The following is a 20887-nucleotide window of genomic DNA, read 5'->3' on the forward strand; positions in this document are numbered from 1 at the left end:
ATCTTCTGTTTCATGAGAGCTACAGCAGAACATGATTTATTTGTGCCTGCTCTGGTGCCTCTTGTGAAATGCTGCCTCCATTCAGTGCACCTTTTGTAGAGGAAAGCAGATGGTCATCGCAGAGTTTCCCATAACCTTGCTGTGAGTGCTGCGTAGTGAATCAAGGAAACCTGAGTTACAGTCCACTATCAGAGTTTGGAGCTGTGCTGCTAAAGTATCCTGCAGTGGCTGAAAACATTTGAATGTCAACAGTGCATCTCTACTGAGGAAATATGACATTTCTCCCTAAAATTTCAAAGCAGTGCCAAAAGGGTTTTTAACTGTGAAGTGTGAGCAGCAACTGCATTGCTCAGACCTTAATTACCAGCTCAGAAATGTACCTTTTGTGAGTATGTGAGTGTGAGGTGTGACCTCTCCTTAGGAAAAAGAAAAAAAAAATAAAAATAATGAAATCAAACAGGATTCTAAGCTGAAATACCAGACACAAGGAATTTTTGGAGTCCAAACAGCACCAGCTGCCCCTCTGTGCTAGCTGTCTCTGCTTATATGACATTTGCGATGAGGCTTCAGGTGATTTGAGAAGTTGGCATTAGACTACAAATCACCTTTCATGTCAGCTCGTGCCAGGATACCTTGCCAGAAACCATTATTTCAGTGGGAAATAACAACTGGGAATAGGGAAAAAATGAACTTCTGAAAAACACTTTGTCACATTCCCTGGGCTGAAAACAGTGAGCACCTGCCATGAAAGCAGGCATAGACAGAAAATTTTCAGTGGGAGGATTACCTCCTTTACATATAGAGGCAAGAAAAAGTGAGTATACAAAACATTTTCAGCACTCTCTATCAGTTTCTAATGTTTATTTGCTCTATGAGCAGACATGCCTTAAGACGTCTATGTTTCATAAAGCCTGCTACCTTGCTTCATTGATTTTTCCTTAGGATGGGAATCATTGCAATGAACAGGTCTGGCATTTTCAGATAATGGCCTGCGTGCAGCATAGGTATTTCTAGAAATGGTTAATGTTGAATATAATAGATGTTAAAAGAGTCTCCCCCAAATGCTTCTAGCCTTTTACAGATGACTATTTCTGTGTGTGTGTGTAGGGCAGAGCATCTCCCAAATTCAAGCTGTCAGTCAGCTCATTCCCATAACACATCTAGGCAAAGAGTATGATCTCCTGTGAACTTGAGGCTGCAGTATGTTTTGTACAGTAACTGGCTTGAGAATTATATGGTTTTATTAATTACAAGAGGAAAGAAATCTGCAAACTTATAGAACAATTTACAGGGAAGAAAAAGGCAAAATGTTACTTGGTGTGCAACAAATATTTAATCAATGGGTTTAAACTTCTGATCAAAGAGATTACTTGTGCTAGGACATTCTTATCAGATCTACTGAGTTTTCTTCCTTAGTTTGCAGCTGGGTTTGATCTTCTAAGCCACCAAGCTTTCCCTGTCTTGCAAGGGGCACATCACAGTTCTCCTAGAGAAATTGAATAACCAGTGGATTAAAAGCAAGGACTCTCCTTATAGGACTTTTCTTACTAAACCTTTCTTACAAAAAGAAAAAGCATCATCTAAATCGTATCAGAACTCTAAAAAAAAAAGTCTGGTCTTGTAAATAGATGGAGCTGATTCTGCCTGCACCTGGTATTTCCTGGTTGTAGTGGAGTCATTTATGTCCTAACACACACTGAAATAAGTGAGACCAGAGCAAGATTTATATTCTTGAAATATAAAAAACAAATCCTGGCTTAATTGAGATGTAAGATGGATTCTTTTCTCTGTGCTACTGACATAAATCCATGAAATCTCAAATAAACACTTCAAAAAGTCTGATTTTCATTGCATTTTTATAGAGCCAGAATAGAAATTAAATTTTTTGGATCTGTCTAAATTTACATCTGTATCCTGAGGAACCGGGCCTCATTTTCTGTACATTTCCAACTTCTTAAAAGCATTTCCAAAGTGTCAGGAAATCACAAACCTTCCAGAAACTGATCTTCATTTCAAACATTTCATACTTCGGTAACTGGAGATTTGTTGTTTTCTGTCAGAATTAAAAGGTGGAAAAGCAATCCTCTCCTGCAGGTGAGGAGCTTGCATGCTGCATTTCAGTTTCTGAACATCTGGGACAGCAGTGCGTGTCTGAGCAGTCATTGAACTGCAGCACAGAATTGCAAGTGAACCTATAATGAGTAGGGAACAGAGCTGTGGCAGGGAACAGGGATGTGTCCCAAAGCCCACTGAAGTGAACGGCACAACTCCTGTTGACTGCAGTGGCCTTTGAGTGGAGCTCTTGGCATGTCTGTGAAAGGAAGGTACAGTCAAACGATATCGCTGTATCATATCTCAAGCAGGATAACCACATGCTCATCTTTTCTCATCTTTTTCACTTTCTCTCTCAGGATGGAAGAAGCAGTTTTATTGGCCACCAGCTCGGAGGGGTCATGGAAGTGCCAAACAGCAAGGACCAGAGAGTCAAATCAGCCAGAGCCATCCAAATCACTTACTACCTCCAAACGTATGGCTCTGTCACCCAGGACCTCATTGGGGAGAAGTGGGAGACTGAATTCTGTAAACTGATGCACAAGATGCAGCTAGATCACCAAGATCTGCAGCTCTACTCACTAGCATCCTTCAGCCTTTGGAAGGACTTCCACCAGACAAGTCTCTTGGCCAGGGGCAAGATTTTGGTGAGCCTGATGCTGATTCTCCTGACTGCTACCCTATCGAGCTCCATGAAGGACTGCCTGCGTAGCAAACCTTTCCTGGGACTCTTGGGAGTACTCACTATCTGTATTTCCAGTGTCACTGCGGCAGGGATATTTTTCATTACTGATGGAAAATATAATTCTACTCTGTTGGGAATCCCTTTCTTCGCTATGGGTAATTATTTCTCTTCATAATAATAGGATTAACAGAGTTTAATGACAGGATTATAAATTACATCCTGGGTTATAAAGTGCAGATTCTACCTTGAGTGAAATTCTAAGTCATTTTCATCTTGTTAAATTGTTCTGTGCCTTGCCAAAAAATAAAAACAAAAACAAAACAAAAAAAAAAAAAAAAAAAACACAAAACAAAAAAAAAAAAAAAAAAGGGAAAAATGGGAAAAGGAAACAAAGCAAAGCAGTAGAAACAGTAAAGAGCAAATGATGTTGCTGGAATCTCAGCCAATATGAGAGAGGGGCAGTTTTATTGATGTCTTTTACAAATTGAAGGAGAAGTTGTTATTGAAAACTAGTCAGCTCAGCATAGAAAATGGTACGTGTTGACCTGACTTTGATGGGAGGCCAGCTGAAAGAGTAAGTTAAAAGAGGAGGGTACCAAAGGAGGAAAGATTTTAGCGCTCTTCTGAGAAGGGCTTCTCTTCCAGCTCTGTCAGAGGGGCAGAAGGGAATGGATTGGTGTAAGAATAAGATTGATGGACTTTATCTCGGAGATGAGATTACTGTTGTAGTGTTTGTCAGGCTGTAAGCAGAGGGGGCTGTCAGTATATGTAACACATAATTCCTTGGTCCGTGAAGTCTCAGATCAGTTGCTGAGATTTTCTATGTGTTGTAGCAGGGCAGGTTAAGGTGCAGATGAAGAACAAACATTAACTTCAGCTTTTTTAGCAGAAGAATTTGGTTTGTTCTTTTTGTTTATATTTCTGTTCCAAGCACTTTTAGTGCATCTGTGTGGTTAACAAGTTTGCTGGGAATGTCCGTTGGAAAGGAAGAAGAAAACGTGCCCAAACCAGCTTGCTGAGGCAGCGCTTTCAGTGCAATCGCATCCAAGCTTATTAGAGTTTCACCGTATCATGAGCCTGAACCCAAGCAATGACTCTATGCAAAATCTTAGCAGTGGCAGCCCAAAGACCCAAATCCCTTCATGCTGGCTTTTTGATGGCAGAAAATCTTACCTGTGGACAGAACTCTGCATCTTTACAGTTACTTTCTTAAATTCTATTCATGTTTTTAGTACTCAAGCCCAAGTCCTGTGCTTACAGTGAGAGAACTGAAAATGCAAAGCCACAAGTTAAAGTCAAGGGTTGAAGAAGGGTCTTATATTTTTCTTAAAAATGTCATCTTCCCAAAACCTTATATATTCTTTCTCTTACTCTCAAGAAAATTCCTGTCATATACGCATCCTGCTTCCTATTTTGTCTGTTTGCTGATAATGCATCCATGTCACTAACCAAGGGAGCCCTATGCAATCCATACAGGCCAGGAGCATCAATTGCAATGGCAGTAATATTGCACTCAAATTATTTATACCCTACAGCCCAGGATGACACAAGGTTGGGGGTTTCTGAAAGTAGGATAGCTCAGTTTCCCATCTAGGATGGTGGTAATCCAGGAGTTTGTTTGCTGTCTGAGGAAAAGTAATATTTATAACTTTCTGTTGTGTTTTGCACTGTCATTCTTGTCACAGCCACTGCCAAAAGCAAAAGAAAAGAAGAGAAAAAAACCAAAAAACCTCTCTTGAACTGAGTTATTTGCAAGGATTGCTTCTGTAACATTATATTGAATGATATATTGAAAAAGAAAACATTTAGGTAACCCTTCTACAGAAATTTCAGTCAGGAATCCCAAACCAAATTGGCCACCAGCTATCATTAGAGAACAGATTGCAATGCCTGGGATCTGCTGCTGGTAAATATTAGGCAACAGTTTTAGAGTTTGGTGAACTAAAAGCCAGGAAGCATGTCTTGCCAAAGTCATACTGGGTTACATTCTGCAAAGTTCCATGCGTCTTTAGTCCCTTAAATGACTGTGCTACTTAATAAGATCTTGCTCTGCCTGTGATATACCCAGGGCGTCACAGATTTGGGCTCCCTGCAGGGCAGGGATTTCTATTTAACCTGGTTTACTGTGAACTGATCTGACACCTTAGAGTAGATCCAATGAAGATCCCACAGCTTGTAATTCTGTGAGTCAATACATAACTCTGGCCCACATTGTACCAGTGTACCTTGTTGCTAACACAGCAGAAGGCAAACAACACATCAAATAATGATTGAATGAATATAAATTAAAAAGTGTGCAAAGTGGGGTTTCCCAGAATTCCAAATGCCAGGCTTGCAAGTCAACCTTTCAAAGTCTTGTTACTTGGACTAAAAAAAAATAAAAGGAAAACCAGGCAATAACAGCTACAAAGTGCTTACAAGTGCAATGTACGCAGAATACACAGGCAACCTTAATTCTGGAAGATCCTAGCTTTGGAACACTTCAACCTGACATTTGCAAACTGTCCATTTAATGTATATTTGTTTGGTCAAAAATATAGTTTTCTCTGACATTCACTTTTCAAAGGGTTAATTTTAAAACAAATTCTGTGATGTTCTCCTGCACTTGTCCTTTTTCTTGCAGTGATGGCAGGATGCTGCCATCTGAATGACAGAAATAACCCTGAATTGTACAAATGTTTAGGTCCATAATTCCTCTTGAAGTGCAAAGATTCTGTGGGTTTCAGTAAGTGATAAAAGCCTATATAAAGGTGAAATAATTAATTTTTTTATTAATTTGGACTGAATGACCTACACATTAAGTATTTACTGCAGTTCTGCTGTGAGGGAATGGTTTGCTGGGATAACGTATATCTCTGATATACTGGGTGTTAGCTCACATTGGCTTTTCTCTTCTTTATCCTGAAGGGGTAAAACTTCAGTCTTCAGTTAGGCATGAGGACAGTGGTAGAAAATCCTGCTTGTTCTGACTCCCTCTTCCCACTACCACAGTCTTCTCAGACACCTGCCTCAGGAAATCCAGTTTCTCCAGTACAGTATCTACCACTGCATTTTTGGAGTCAGTGAGGAGCAACTCTTCAGAAAGGTCCTGTGCAAATAAATCTCTGGCTGCCAGGATCTCCTGCAAACAGGAGCAAGAGGAGTTAATTTTTAGCAGTTCGTACCCCATACAAATGGATAAATGTGGCCAGTTAGGGAAAAGGTTCTTTAGTTTCAGGACTTCCTCCTTTAACAACTGAACTGAACCTAGACATTTAGTTTGGGGGTTTTTTAAGTTGGGTTTTAGTAGCCACCATGTGAAATCAAAATATGGGACAGTTCTACCTTACATTTCTTTTCCGGGGCAAATATAAATTGCAGTCTTTTCTGCAAGTTTGACACCAGCAGAGCTATCACCACTGATGTGTTTCAGACAAGAGATAGAGGGTCAAATAATTGAGTTTCAGATTTGTCTTCGATGTCAGAAACGGTTAGATGTTCACATCTGCTTTTTTTGTTTGGATTCACAGTGCAGTTTCAAAGGGATGTTATGTACGTGACATAATTATGGTTTCCCATGCCTAATCATCATTAATTAATATAACCAGAAGGTTAACTACATAATTGAGGTATTATTGCTCCCATGATTTGCTTTTTAATGCACAGGAGCCAGACTGATATCATCAGAGAGATAATGATTTAACTCAGCTGAGGATCTGACTGTGTATTTTTAAATACAGGTACATTAATTATGTCATTTTACACTGTAATTATTTTTGGCCAGTCCATGAAGTACTTCATTATATAGATTAGTGGAAATCTTGTGTTAAAAATGTAAACAGTGTAATTAGAGTGTAATTACGCTTTTTGTATTATAATGTGTATGTGTTTCTTAGAAGGCGGGATTCACAGTGGATTTAAGATATATTTCCTGCCCTTTGTAAGTCCAGACCACGAAGACCTTCATGAGAACAGCTGTTTGTCTTCGAATCTTTAGAGAACATTAAGATCAATGGATCCCCTACAACACATTGTACTGTTGTTATTACTGCTACCAATAACAATACCGTTACTAGCGGTGTAGTAAAGAGATACAAAAACTTTAGGAAGAAACTTACTACCTGTTTCCAGGAGTAACTTCATGCCTGATGCAAGAGTGCAAGATGGATGGCAGAGACTTTATTTAAAATGCAGACTTTTGTGTTAAAATTCCTAGTTATTCCTTCTCCTGAGGTATTCAAATGGAAGGAGGAAGCAAAGCAAAAGCATGCAAGACTCCAAGAAGCTATTAGCATTTCAAACAGAAGCTGTCTAACCTCTTTCCAATGGCAGTTGTTAAAATAATGGCTGGTGATCACCTTTAAGTAAATTTAAGACGGCAGTATTAACATTAGTGGTAGAGTTGTGGGAAATTGCAGAAAAAAAGTCCTTGTGCAGATAAGTAAACCTTTTTTCAAACCTCAGAAGACGAACATGAGTGCTAAAGTGCATGCTATCGCTAGTTTACCTGTACATGAAGTATCACAGTATTTCTAACCTTTGCTTCAAGCAATGGACTGTCTGATTACAACAGCAACTTAGAAATATTTCAGGAGTGACTCTGACTTTGGTTTTGTCCTTTTGATGCAGCTGTAAAGGAAATCCCATATGAATCTCATGTTATATGATCATCCTCTATCTGTATGAGAAGCGGATGATCCTTTGGAGCATAAAGACCTACTGACATAAATTCTCACCTCTCCAAGCCTTACAAATACAGTGGATCTGTCATTTTAGAGGTTACAGCAGTTCTTGTCCCTACCATGCAGCAGATCATTAAGGTCTTGGAAATGCCTTGTCCTTAATTAGAAAATGTCCATTCTTGAATATTACAATGGGAAGTAGGAATAACAAAAAAAACCATGAGGCAGCAGGAGATATACAAAATATTTAAAATTACCTGTTTGAGTGGGCAGATATGAGTATGAATTGGTTTAGATATTCTCCATGCTTGTAAAGTTGATTCCCCTATAACCTGTTAACCCTAGCAAGTCTATTTCTAGTTGCAGAGGGCTGGTTTTTTTAAATTTCCATAGGAAAAGCTAACCTTCCTAGAACAGTCTTTCCTGGATTTTGTGTAAAAGACCAAAGTCTTCCTGGATAATCTAATACCCTTACACCATGCAGTCTGGCCCTGAAGCTATGTCCTGGTATCTGTCATGATTAGGGAGAAGCAAGAAGCAACAGGACTGGGGCTGCCCTCCTCAAAACAGACGAGAGGAGGATATTTCTGTCTGTGTCCTTTGAGCATTTGCATGCCCAGAGATGTAAGAAGAAACACAGCCAGTCCTAATAACAGAGTTTGTAGCACTCAATTTCAGGTATCCCAAATGGTCCTCACTTAAGTGACAGAATCTCAATTTCTTTTGAAGTCAATAGAGAGATCCAAAGTCATTTGGATCATCATTTTGCACATATCTGGGATGAGCTATATTAATCTCTGTAAGGTCCCATCCATCTTTGAGAAAACTGGGGAGACTGCATAAGACCTTAACACCTAAGGTTATATATATGTAAACTCTCACAGATATATATACATATATATGTACGCATATAAGTATAAACTGACTTGAATCCCATACAGATTTATTTCTAGCTCTTCTTTCCCTGGAGAGACTTACCAGAAGGTCTCTTATCAACTCAAATATCATTATGCCTTACAGCAGTTGATCAATCCCGGGAGGTGGGTCTGCAAGTCTTCTGGTCAGTGATTCTGAGGCTCAGATCAGTTTGAAGCATTTATCCTTGGACCATTGCCCAAGCACAGACCATCAGTACCAGATCCTCCATAATGACAGGGCAAATACTAAAGACATTGACTGGGTTTGTTGTTTGAGGACAGTCAACTAAACTCCTCCTCCTTCTGACTCTAGTGGGAACTCAAACCATTTGTCAAATGTGAAGCCTTTTATATAGAAGATTTTTTACTGTTTATATTCTTATTAAAACAGCTTCCTTAGCTCTCTGTCTGGAGCTAACAGACTGGTAACTGTCGTTTGAGCTGCTTCAAATTTGCTGCAACCATTTGTACAATCCTTTGAAAAAAGTGGTTTGATAAGAGAGCATGTTTTGAGCTAAAAAGTCAAAGGCTAAAAGGAATGGTTTTCTTTTGCACTTAAAAATGTATGTTTAGTACTCAATCAACATACAAATTCTGTTCAGATAGCAAAGGGTGTTTCCTCTTCTGATGCCTCACACATTTGTCTGAGCACCTCTTGCTTTCATTTTTCTACCCTTTCATGGCAATGTTCATACCTTTGAGTGTATTATTTCAGGATCTTTATTGGATGGATGTTTTCTGTGTGTTGGTCTCTTTTAGCAGGAATTTTGTTCCTTGTACTTACTATGTATCAATGCACATTACATTTACATTTGGCGTATTTCAGCTGGAAAGGAGCTACACCATGGCAGAAATGATGTAGCTCCACGTATACCATCCCTAATAGGGCAATGACAAATCCAGCCTTGAATAGCACCATTGCTAGCAATTCCATAACCTGCCTCGACAGCTTGTTCCAGTGCTTAAACAGCCATACATTTATAAAGGTTTTTCTTAATATTTTCACTGCTACAGCTTATGCCGATAACTTCTGAGTCTGTCTGGCCTGACTGTGGAGTGTAATTTTTCACAGTATCTATGTATTGCAAATACTTTACTTTTAGGATATTTTTTTATGTAGGCCTGTGCTTACTTCAGCTTGAATATAATTTCCTATCAGATCTTTTCTTTCCCTAGATATTTCACTGTAGTTCGCACTTTCTTGTGTGCTCCTTACAACCAGGAAGATTTATGGTGGCTTCTGGTCTTTGTTGGAGCACTGTGGATCTGCAGGAAAGAACAGATGTGGAGCAGTCCGAGCATGTGTCCTGTGCTCTTTGGTGTGTGGTGGTGAAATACAATCTTCAATTGTCCTTTCTTTTCTGATGGGCAAGAAAGTTGGGCTGTGCTACCTGAGGAAGCGTAGAGTGAATGATCCTATGCTCTGTCAAGCACGCTGCTTCCTTGCCTTAGGTACAGTGTTCCTCCGTAGGGAAATCCAAAGTTGTGACTCTGTTTTTTAAGCAAAAATTAAAAGCAGAAAATTAATTTCCTTTCTCCTAGAATACATCTTGGGTGCAAATAGGCCCTGGAACTCATTGTTGTGAGATAAGATTGTGGCTCAAAATTCAACCTGATTTAGAAAGGGTTGGATTTTTGCACAGCTAGGTAAACATCTTCATTATTTTAAATAAAACTGCAATGCTAAAACATTATGGTAAGAAAGAAACATAACGACTGTGTTCAAAAGCCCAGCTCAAAAAATAGGTACAAAGAAATTTCACTTGTCAAGAAATTTTCCCAAAGGTGCCCTCTTTGAGCCTGATAATTTTCCCCTAAAGAGTTAGGTAAAGGATGCTGAACTCAATAGACCATTTGCCAAATGTCCTACATCAATATTTATCTACTATATTGGTCTGCAGCATCTAAAACTTTGCATAGAATCAAAGGCTTAAAGAGTCTATTGCAAATACAAAATCAACTAAAAAACCTTACTTGATATTCTATCATTTATATGTCCTCCTTAGTGCAACCACTAGCCAGTTGAGGTTTTAATAATTCAGTTTTATCCTTCCAGAGCCAATCCTTTTTTTCACTTCATTTCTTTCCTATGAAGTAGCTTCTCCTCTTTGGTGGGGTAACTGTCTGCAATAACATACAGCATACTGAAGCTACACTGGCTCAGGGCTCGCTGCTCAATGAGTGATCACAAATGACAGCAGCAGCCTACGTTATTCAAGAAGTGTCTTCCATGTCCTTGGCATAGACCTGTGTTACTGGCATTCAAAGGCATACTCAGGTATTCCAGCTGTGAGTTTCCATGTGTTAGTCCTGCTGGATGTGGCAGAGCAGGTCATGTTTCATTCACACTTGTCTAACTGCAAGATGAAGGACATACTATTTTGAATGCCGGAAGTAGTAGTGAGAGCTGCAGCAGCAATAGGTACAGTCATAGGGCTGCAAATGGTACTAACAGAATGAGATGAAAACCTCAGGCCTTTGCAGCTTTGGATCGCTAAAGATGCTCTTTAATTTTTGTTCTGAAAGAATGGGCATATTGTCCTCCTATCTTGGCTAAATTTCAGTTAGGGTGATTGCATTTCTACCTTCATCATATTTCCCTTGCTGTGCAGGTTAAATACAGTATTGGTGAGCACTGCCTGGCTCAAAGCAGTGTGCAGGTGGTGCTCTTTTAAGTAAAAGCTGTTTTTTAACCAGACATGGCTGTATTTCACTGGTGAATGCAATGATTGTGAATTGAATTATGTGACTCTGCAGTCTCTAAAATTATTCTGCATTCCCTGAGAATATGTAGCTGTCTTGGAACATTGCCATTGCCTTTTCCTGCAGTAATCTGTGGCATTTCAGCAGTAGGAAAGTTTTTTCTCATACTCTATATTCTTAAAGCCCAAAGAAGAAACATTACTTTACAGCCTCATATGACAGTTATATCTGCCCAACTCATATATCTCAATGCATATTCTAATGCAAATTTGCCAGAGAAATTTTAAATGCTGTAGCTTTTCCTGGTGTTATGAACTCCATTGCTGTTGATATCCTGCATATAAAGAAAACTATTTTGCTAGCATGGCCATGAAACCAATCAGTGCTATATAATTTTGCAAACTTTACATAAATTCAGGCACTGTAGGTATAATCCTTTAGAGAGAGCACTTACCTTTCTCCCTCTGTTAAAGGGCCAAATAGCGCATTACTGCACATCTGGTGAGACCCTAGCAGGTGAAGTTTTCTGTTTCTTTAAGTTTCTATCTGATGTTTTTACTATTACTGTTGAGAAATTATGGTCCTCCAGGGAGTACACGGAGTTGCAGAAGCTGAAGGTAAAGGGATTGTCTGCATACTGAGTGCAGAGCAATTAAAACTTTCTTCCTTCTAGAGGAACTTGAAACCGTTTAGCACAAAGTTTTTGGTTAAGGCAATTTAAACTTTCTGAAACTAGACTGGGAGCCCTGGGAACAAAAAATCCTGTTTGTGCTTTGAGTAGATACCACAGCAAAAGGAAATGAGTAAAGAGCAAAGCCAAAACCTTTCTAATGGACAATCTTCTCATGGGAGTAGCTGAAAGAGAAGTTGACCCCATAGGATTGATGCTAACTACACCAATGAAAGCATTACCAGAAAGTGCAATGTTGGGGCTGTACGAGAGAGGAATATATTAGGCAAAAAAATCCAGTACAAATATCCCTCCACATTTCAGTCAACTTCAAGGCACTACTTTTAGGAGTGAGAGCTGCTGGACTCACCTAGTCATCAGCTTTCTGCAGAAGCACTGCTCAGGGCCTATTGTAATTCCTTATGTGGGCTTTCAGCATCTCTTCTGTCAGTGTTAAGAAACTGTAAGAACTTTATCATGCAGTTAGCCTGCTTTAAAATGAATAACCTTGGTAGGATATTGAGGGAGAAAAGGATTTGCTAATCATAGATACAGATGTTCTACCTCTTTCTTAAGCTATTTGAAGTCAGGCTCTGAGCAACGCAGTTAGTGAAGCAAGTCTCAAAAGATGTCTATTATGTGGATTTTGACTTCTAATATACTTACTCTTTCCCTGAGGATAACGTAATAGAATCTCTTTACGTAGTCTTTTTCAAAAAAGTATAAAAATTTATTACAATTGAAATCTTGTCTACTCAGCCACCGTTCTTGGTCAGAGAAACACAGACAGGCAGACAAACACAAATGCATATACAAACACAGAACATTGGGCAAAAGGATGCAAAAATGACAATTCATTTTTCTTACATATAGAATAAAAGAAAAAGTGAAAAATTGCGTATGTGGTAAACTGAACTCTTGGTTCAGCTTTCACAACAACGAAATCATTAAACCTGATCCAATAGGCATTTTTGTTCACAAGATGAAAAAGGTTCTTTGTCAGCTTTTAAACTGCAAGAATACTGTCAGTGCTCCAGGAGACCTTTGCTTGTTTCCATATCACTTCCCTAGGACCTGACACTGTATTGCAAAATATCAAATGATGCCTTTATTATGAAACTTCTTGTTTTATCTGAAATGTTTGTTTGAAAAGATGAGGATATCTTTATATTCATTAGTCAGTGACACAAATGTTCAATTTAATGACTTTTACTCAAAACATTGCAAGGTTTTTAATTTTTAAAAGGGATTGTTTGACCCGACATTAGTAAGAGAAAGAGAAAACATCACCGAAATTGTTGAAAAATGAAGAGGTTTTTTTTTTACCTTCAGATCAGGTTGTTTCGTGACTTTTCACTTAACAATGTGTGTAACCAGATCACTGATCCACTGATACCTTAAATAGGCAAATGGAGTACACAGGTCACATTGGAAGTCAATTATCAACAAGTCTGTGACAAAGTTAAGAATGACATTTGTCTTCTCATAGAGAGTACTGGTTTAACTTTACATGACGAAACAAAGATGACATGTTTCAGGATGATACATTTCAGCCTATTAGCCCTCTACTCAGTTTGGCATATTGAGTAATACGTGAAATTGAAAAGAAAGTTTAGGTCATTGGTTACAAATTCTTATGACTGCAAAATCTTCATCTTAGGATACCTGAAATCTGAAGCTCAGTAGACAAGTATCATTTCAGCTAACTTTAACCTCCTAAAATTTGGGCACCTGTTCTAAACTTTAGGGTGATTTCTTACATCATTAGGACAAAGACTCTAAGAATGACTGTGCCAGATCTGGCCAAGGTTTCATACAACTGAATAGCCTATCTCTGGCAATGCCTGGTAGCATATATCTTGGAAAGAACAAAACTTTCAGGCTTGGGGCATCTAGGAAGCCTGTTCCAGTGCCAGACCAACCTCTCAGCGAAAAAATGCTTCCTAATGTCCAATCGAAAACTCCTTTGGTGCAGCTTTGAACCATTCATGTGTCCTTTCTCAGGATCCCAAGCGAAAGAGCTCAGTAGCTTCCACCCCACTTCCCCTTCTCAGGAAGCTGTAGAGAGCAATGGGGTTAACCTTCCTCCTCCTTTCCCTCAAACTAGAAAAGACTAAAGTCCTTAGCCACTCATCATAAGACATTTCTTCCAGCCCTTTCACCAGCTTTGTTGCCTTCCTCTGGATGCATTCAATGACCTTCAAGTTTCCAATTCAAGTTTCAGTTCAGGTTTCACCAAAAGTCAGAAAAGTTAGTTATTTCTCATAAATGCCTTTGAAAAGAAATTGTCAAAATTATAGGTTTTGGTCCACATGTAGGAAGCTTTTTATTTCCTGAGAAAAAGAAGTGATAACTGTTTCTAGTTTTCATAATTTTTAAGTTCTCTATTTTCCACTCTTAAAACTCATTTTATTTTTCCTCAGGTAAAAAGAAGAAATAGAAAAGGGAAGTAAAAAGTCAGGGTATGAGGAAATAAAGGAAAATATACAGGAGTTCCTTTTACATTTTAAATTCTAAACACACAAGAAAAAAAAAAAGAACCCATTTTAATAGATCAAAGATTTAAGTAAAAAAGTTCAAATGACTTTATCTTTGAAAATCTGAATGTTAAGTATAATAGCAACAGATGTTTAACACCCTACATCAAATATTTATCTGGGAAAAATAGTAAATATAATTCCATAAAATTACTTTTTTAAATGGTGCTATAATTATTTCCATGATATCATGGAAAATAGGCCATATTAAATAAACTTGATTTTTTAAAAATTATTCTTCAAGTTTATACAAGAAAATAAATCATGCTGGTGTAGTACATTCAGGTAACGGTAATTCTATTTACACCTGAACAACACTTTGAGAGGTACTTGCATTTGTTCTACATTAAATCACTGTACCTTATATTAAATGCAATAACAGAATATTAATTTGTAAACGTGCACTCTTCCTTCTGGGAAGACATCAATAATCAAGCAAAAAAAAAATTATTCTAAGCCATTAAACACCTTTCCCCATGTTCTGGAGTGAAAAACAAATCAACAGCAGTAAAATTCTCAGATAATGCAAGGCTTGGCAGATAAAAATAATGAAAATGCAGCCCAAGCACATCGTCAGGAAGGCTCATTTTGTCAACATGTGCTTTGTCCCAGTTAAGTGCTAGATTATGCATCTAGAAACAAAGAATGTACTTATGTTTGCAAGATGAGCGATTGCATCCCCCAAAAGCAAAAACAATGAGATCACAGTAGATAATGCATTGAATGTGAATTCCTAGTGTGCTGTTGTTAATATGGGAAGATGAAATTCCTTTTCTCTAGCAAACGTCTGCTAGAGAAAAAATAGGAAGGTGACATCACTTAGGTGAACCACTTCAGAAAAATGTTAATTGGCATTTTGAGTGGGATTCACTTGATAACATGAAGATGTCTATCACATATGCAATATCACTTTGGCACTGTTGAGCCCTTCCCGGGGTACATTTTAAGGTACACCACAAAACTGGAGTCCTTCGCTGGGATGAATATGGTGTTCATGTTGGTTTTAACAGCAGGCAGTTGTATAGAGCAGGTGGAGACAAACTAACAAGACCTAATGTTTGGAAAATGCAGTTAAAACAATGCATACCAGAATAAAAGTGCCATTTTTTACACTGAAAGCAAGTAACCACTGAGACAATTTTTCAGGTCTTGATGGACTCTGTATGACTCAAATCTTTCACACTAAGACTGCATTTCTTAGCGTACAGGCTATACCTCAAAAATCTGTGATTTTGATACAGAAATGATAGGTTACAATGTTTTGGCAAGCGATCACAATAGTTATTCCTAATCTTAAAACCTATGGAGTTTCTGTTACAGAAGAACATAAATTTTGTCTTCCGTCTGGGCGACAAATCAGTTTTGCTTTTGCTCACCCTAAATTTCCACCTTCTCAACTTTATCACACTCTTCCTGTTTTATGTCCATCTTTAGGGAACTTCAGATAATTGTCTTTATTCACCAGATTCCTACAAATATTACTCAGAATAATCTTATGCTTATATCTTTATGTTACATGCCTTTAATTTTGCAAGACATTTATAATAAAAAGGACTGTGTTATTTAATAGTATTTTATGACTGTCATATCACAACCAACAAATCCAAAATCCAAAATCACTTCCAAAAACTTTCTTCTTAGTACATTTTAATAAATGCCCAAGCTCCACTGACCCACCTGATGTACATAAATGTTTTGCTCTTTTGCTACAATTGTTCTAGAACATTTCTAGCTTTTACGCTCTTCAGGGCAGCTGTGACTCACCAGGCAAACTCTTCTAGACCTACATATCGTTTTCCTTGTTAGTCCAACATGTGTAAAATATACTGGAAAGCTATTATTAATTTATTAATATATTAATAATTATATTATATAAATATAAATATAAATATTAATATTAATATAAATATATAAATATATAATATATATAATATATATTATATATAATATATATTATATATATTATTATATATAATATATATTTATTATATATAATTAATATATAATATATAATATATAATTAATATATATAATATATAATATATAATATATAATATATAATTATATAATTTTATAATTATATTAATTATATATTATTATATATATTATATATATTATATATTATATATATTATTAATTAATTATAATTTCAATAATTTCAAATTATTATTAATTAATTATAATTATAATTATATAATAATAATTATATAATTATTATATAATTATTATATATTATTTATTAAATATATATAATATAATATAATATAATATAATATAATATAATATATATTTATTATATATTATATAATTATATATTTATTAAATATGTATTATATTATATATATTATATATTAATTATATATTATTAAATATTATATATAATTATTATATATATTATAATATATAAATTATATAATTAGAATTATATAATTATATAATATATAATATATAATATATAATATATATAATATATATAATTATATATATTTATATATATTATATATATTATATATAAAAATATATATAAATATATATAAATATATAATAATTATATTATATGAATAATTATATATTAATATTATTATATTTATATATAAAATATACTGGAAAGCTATTATTGTTCCTATGGCTCACTGGCTTTGGATCACATTTTGCTTGTACTCATATACTAGTAGCACTGTGTGAAATGTTGTATCACAAGGATTTTCTCTAAGCAAAACGTAACTGCATCTCTTCTATTAGTTTTTGTTTTCTTATTACTTCCAGCTACGCATTAGTCTTAATAACATTGCTCTTCCATAAACCCACCCACTGCTTCTACCTTGTGGCTAGTGTGGAGTCCCAACAGAGAGCCAGTGAAACACTCATATATCTATTAAACTGTGTGTGTTGCCTCTCAGCACAAAGATTAATTTCACTTATTTCCCTTATCTGGTACTTTGTAAATGGTATTCCTCTTTAATGCTTAACTTTCCTTTGCCTGTACAAGAAAGCTAGTTTCCGTGGTTATCAATTGCTGTACTCTACATAATGTACTACATCATGTTTAGTTCTTCACGTCTTCAGTCCTTTGGCATCCTTTTTTAAGTCTTTCCAATGCAAATTGGCAGCAATTCAGTAAAGCTGGTCACAACCATCATTCCCTTCACACTGGTATGATGGGAAGGCAGAGTACTTTGACTTTATAAAATGCATTGAAAAAAGCAGTCTCAGTATGAGCTGAAATTCAAGCTCTTCCTGGTCCAAGTTGTAGCGCTCGGTTCTTAACACACTATCTGGTTCTGTGATAATCACAGTCTGGATTTCACAACAGTGTAGAGACCATAGCGTCTCACAGAGTAACAGAGGGCAAAAATAAACTACTTAAAGTTTTCTCTCAGAACAGCTGTTTATGGCTTTCTTTTGGTAACTTGCATTCCTCAGATCAGTGCTGGATACTGAATTTCCAGTATCATACATGAAGGCAATATCCAAACCATTTGGGAACCTAGCACTTTCTGGAAATCAGAAACTGCTGGTTTATGCAATCTATGCTTAGAATTACAGCAAAAGGGAGAAATTTGTAAGGGAAATGGAAATGAAGCAGGTTTTGGATTTGGTTTTTTTTTCCTGTTTACCCGTTATGGCAGTTTTACTTGCTGCTGGCCATCTCCTGGAGACACTGCCATTATCAGTTCCCTGTTTCCACAGATTCATCTAATAATACATATTTCGTCCAGTCTATATTTGCCTCCTATACTTACGGTGGTCCATGTAGTTCATTAAGTGTTCTTTCTTCATCCTTTCTTCCCATAACCTTGTACGCCTTTGACTCTTCAGCATCAAACTGTGGTGTTTCTTGTTTCTGTTTCCAGTTATAGCATTTGATTCCTATTTGCATCAGGCGTATGACATGTGACCATGAACCTCATCTAACCACTTTGCAAATCTCTTCTTTGATTCCTAAATAATTCAGGATAACAGTGTTTTCCCACTACCTCTTCTTCTTAGGGCAGCATCCTTGTAAATCCCTCTGTGCCAGCTGCATGCTGCAGGCGCCAATAATCCTCAGATGATGTGACACTGTTGAACCATAATGCACAGTCTCCTTGTTGCCTCTTCGTATTTGCTAACTCCTTTCTTTTAATAGTTAGGCACAATAAACTTCCAAGTGACAGCTAAAGCCTCAGCTTATCTGCATGTAGTGGCAGAGGATCAAAGCAGCAAGTAAGGCTAGAAGGGGAATTTGCTTCCAACCCCATCCTAGCAACCCTGCAATATGTGCTGCCTACTCAGCCAAGTGCTGGTTTGTAGTGTCTCCCCACATCAACTTCCAGGATCTGGGAAAACACAGATTCCTGTGGAGGCTGGAAGTGGGACCATAGTAAGGAGCAATGAAGGACCTGAATGATTAGAAGATTCTTGGCTTTCAGCATCCTGGCAGCTTTTCCTACATGTTTTGAAATTATCATATTGCTCTTCAGAAAATGCATTCGTAAAATGATCTAGGCTACACTGTCCGTCTGCAATTAACTTTTTGGATTTTGATGCGTGAAAATCTGCCATGATCCACAGTAGCTGTGTTGCTAATTGCATAAGTGGGGTCTGTTCACGTTCCTTCTGGCCAAGTCCAACTCTTAGGTATTACTTGTCTCTCAGACCCTCATCTTACTTAATCAGAGTCAGTCAAGTGCCTAGAGTAAGAACTTCCATTGACTGGAGGGAGCTCTGAAGAGCCCTGAAATGCCTGTGTCAAGCACTTGCTGTTTTGGTCCTGATATGAGCAAACAAACAGGAGCATCAAAACAGGAGAGGTCATTGTACCAGATTCTTTAGAATGCTTGACTAAGACATGTTTGTATTTTTCTGCTAAAAACCCCTAAACAACTCCTCCCACCAAAAAAACCAACCAAATAAAAAAAAAAAAAAAAAACCACAAAAAAACAAAAACCAAACACACACAAAAAAAAATGGTTGGCTTTGTAGTGAGACAAAAATATGTACGTGGTGTATCAGAGAGAAGGGGCTTTTCTGCTTCACTCTTTCTCAATTTTCCCTCTTCCCAAAACTCTTCTCAGTAAATCAGTGTGGAAATGGCAGAAATCATTCCCTTTTCTACGTGGCTTCTCATTGTCATGGCTGAATTCACAGGATGAGTCTATCAAAGTCAATGGAATTGCCTCAGAATTTAATTTGTCTAGGATAGCTTGCAACAGATGTGCTTTTGGCTTCTACTTTTATTATTTCTGTGCTTGTAGCATGGCCCTGTTGTGTGAGATCCATTCTAGGCCCTGAGGACCCTGCAACATAAACTCACTGCAGAGACTGAGGGAAAGGAAAACAGAAAGATTTGACCAGTGTTACAGAAAAGACCTGGTTTTAGAAAAGTAACGTGGCCCTCGTGTCTTCCTTTCATAGTCTGACTTTGGACCATGCCACTCCAGCTGATATAAAGCAGAAGTGGGAGTTTCCATGGAAAAAGCCAAATGTCTGCTTGGAAAGATGTCCAGAGTTTGCCATCACTACATGAAAAGAGAGAACAAGCCACTCAAACTACTTTCTAATTTGATACTTGTGATTAAAATAGTTTATCTCACTATAAAACAATCCCAGGCACAGCTATAGGCTGGATAGAGAAGAGATTCAGAGCAGCCCTGCAGAGAAGGACTTAGGGGTGCTGGTCGATGAGAAACTTGAGTCAGCTTCAGCGTGCACTCGCAGCCCAGAAAGCCAACCGTATCCTGGGCTGCATCAAGAGGAGCGTGACCAGCAGGTCAAAGGGGGTGATCCTGCCCCTCTACTGTGCTCTCGTGAGACCTCACTTGGAGTATTGTGTGCAGTTCTGTGTCCTCAACATAAAAAGGACATGGCACTGTTGGAACATGTCCAGAGGAGGGCCACGAGGATGATCAGGGGAGTGGAGCACCTCCCGTATGAAGATAGGCTGAGAAAGTTGCTGTTCTGCTTGGAGAAGAGAAGGCTGTGTGGAGACCACATAGCAGCCTTCCAGTATCTGAAGTGAGGCTATAGGGATGCTGGGGATGGACTCTTCATTAGGGACTGTTGTGATAGGACAAGGAGTAATGGTTTAAAACTTAAACAGGGGAAATTTAGATAGGATATAAGGAAGAAATTCTTTACTGTTAGGGTGTTAAGGCACTGGAATGGGTTGCTCAAGGAAGTTATTAATGCTCCATCCCTGGTGGTGTTCAAGGCCAGGTTGGACAGAGCCCTGGGTGACATGGTTTAGTGTGAGGTTTCCCTGCCCATGTCAGGGGGGTTGGAACTGGATGATCTTAAGGTCCTTTTGAACCCTAACTATTCTATGATTCTATGATTTGTGATAGATGCAACTGAACTCAGTTGGAATCGGGCCATGAGTTACTTCGCTAAGAAGGACATTGCAGAAAAGGTGGAGGTGCATTGCAGCACCGGGTTATAGGTGTTTGCTTCATGTTTGGCCATGAGTGACCACCCAACCTTTATCAATAGGGTTGAGACAGCTGCTGAAATGATACATATATCCATGCTATACCCTCTGGGACCTCTATTTTAGTGCAGATTAGCATTTAAGTTAAAGAATGGAAGCAGCTTGTTCGTCTGCTGGTCTGCACCCAGCCATGTCCACCCAAATCACTACATGTAAAGAATAATAACCATATCCTCTTAAGAAAGCCATAATG

The 20887-nt window shown here is 37.6% G+C and overlaps 1 protein-coding gene across 2 annotated transcripts in view; it reads left to right on the plus strand.

The window, feature by feature from the left end:
- Positions 1-20887, plus strand: part of PTCHD4 (patched domain containing 4) — a gene marked incomplete at both ends in the record, with an annotated part of 84901 nt that overhangs the window by 24355 nt on the left and 39659 nt on the right. For both annotated transcript variants that reach the window (XM_080616080.1, XM_080616081.1), the window contains one exon: positions 2412-2892. In XM_080616080.1, the coding sequence (XP_080472206.1) occupies positions 2412-2892 (481 nt within the window). The remainder of the gene's footprint in view (positions 1-2411; positions 2893-20887) is intronic.

The sequence above is a fragment of the Psittacula echo genome, assembly GCF_963264785.1.
Source record: "Psittacula echo genome assembly, chromosome: 4".
Lineage (NCBI taxonomy): Eukaryota > Metazoa > Chordata > Aves > Psittaciformes > Psittacidae > Psittacula > Psittacula echo.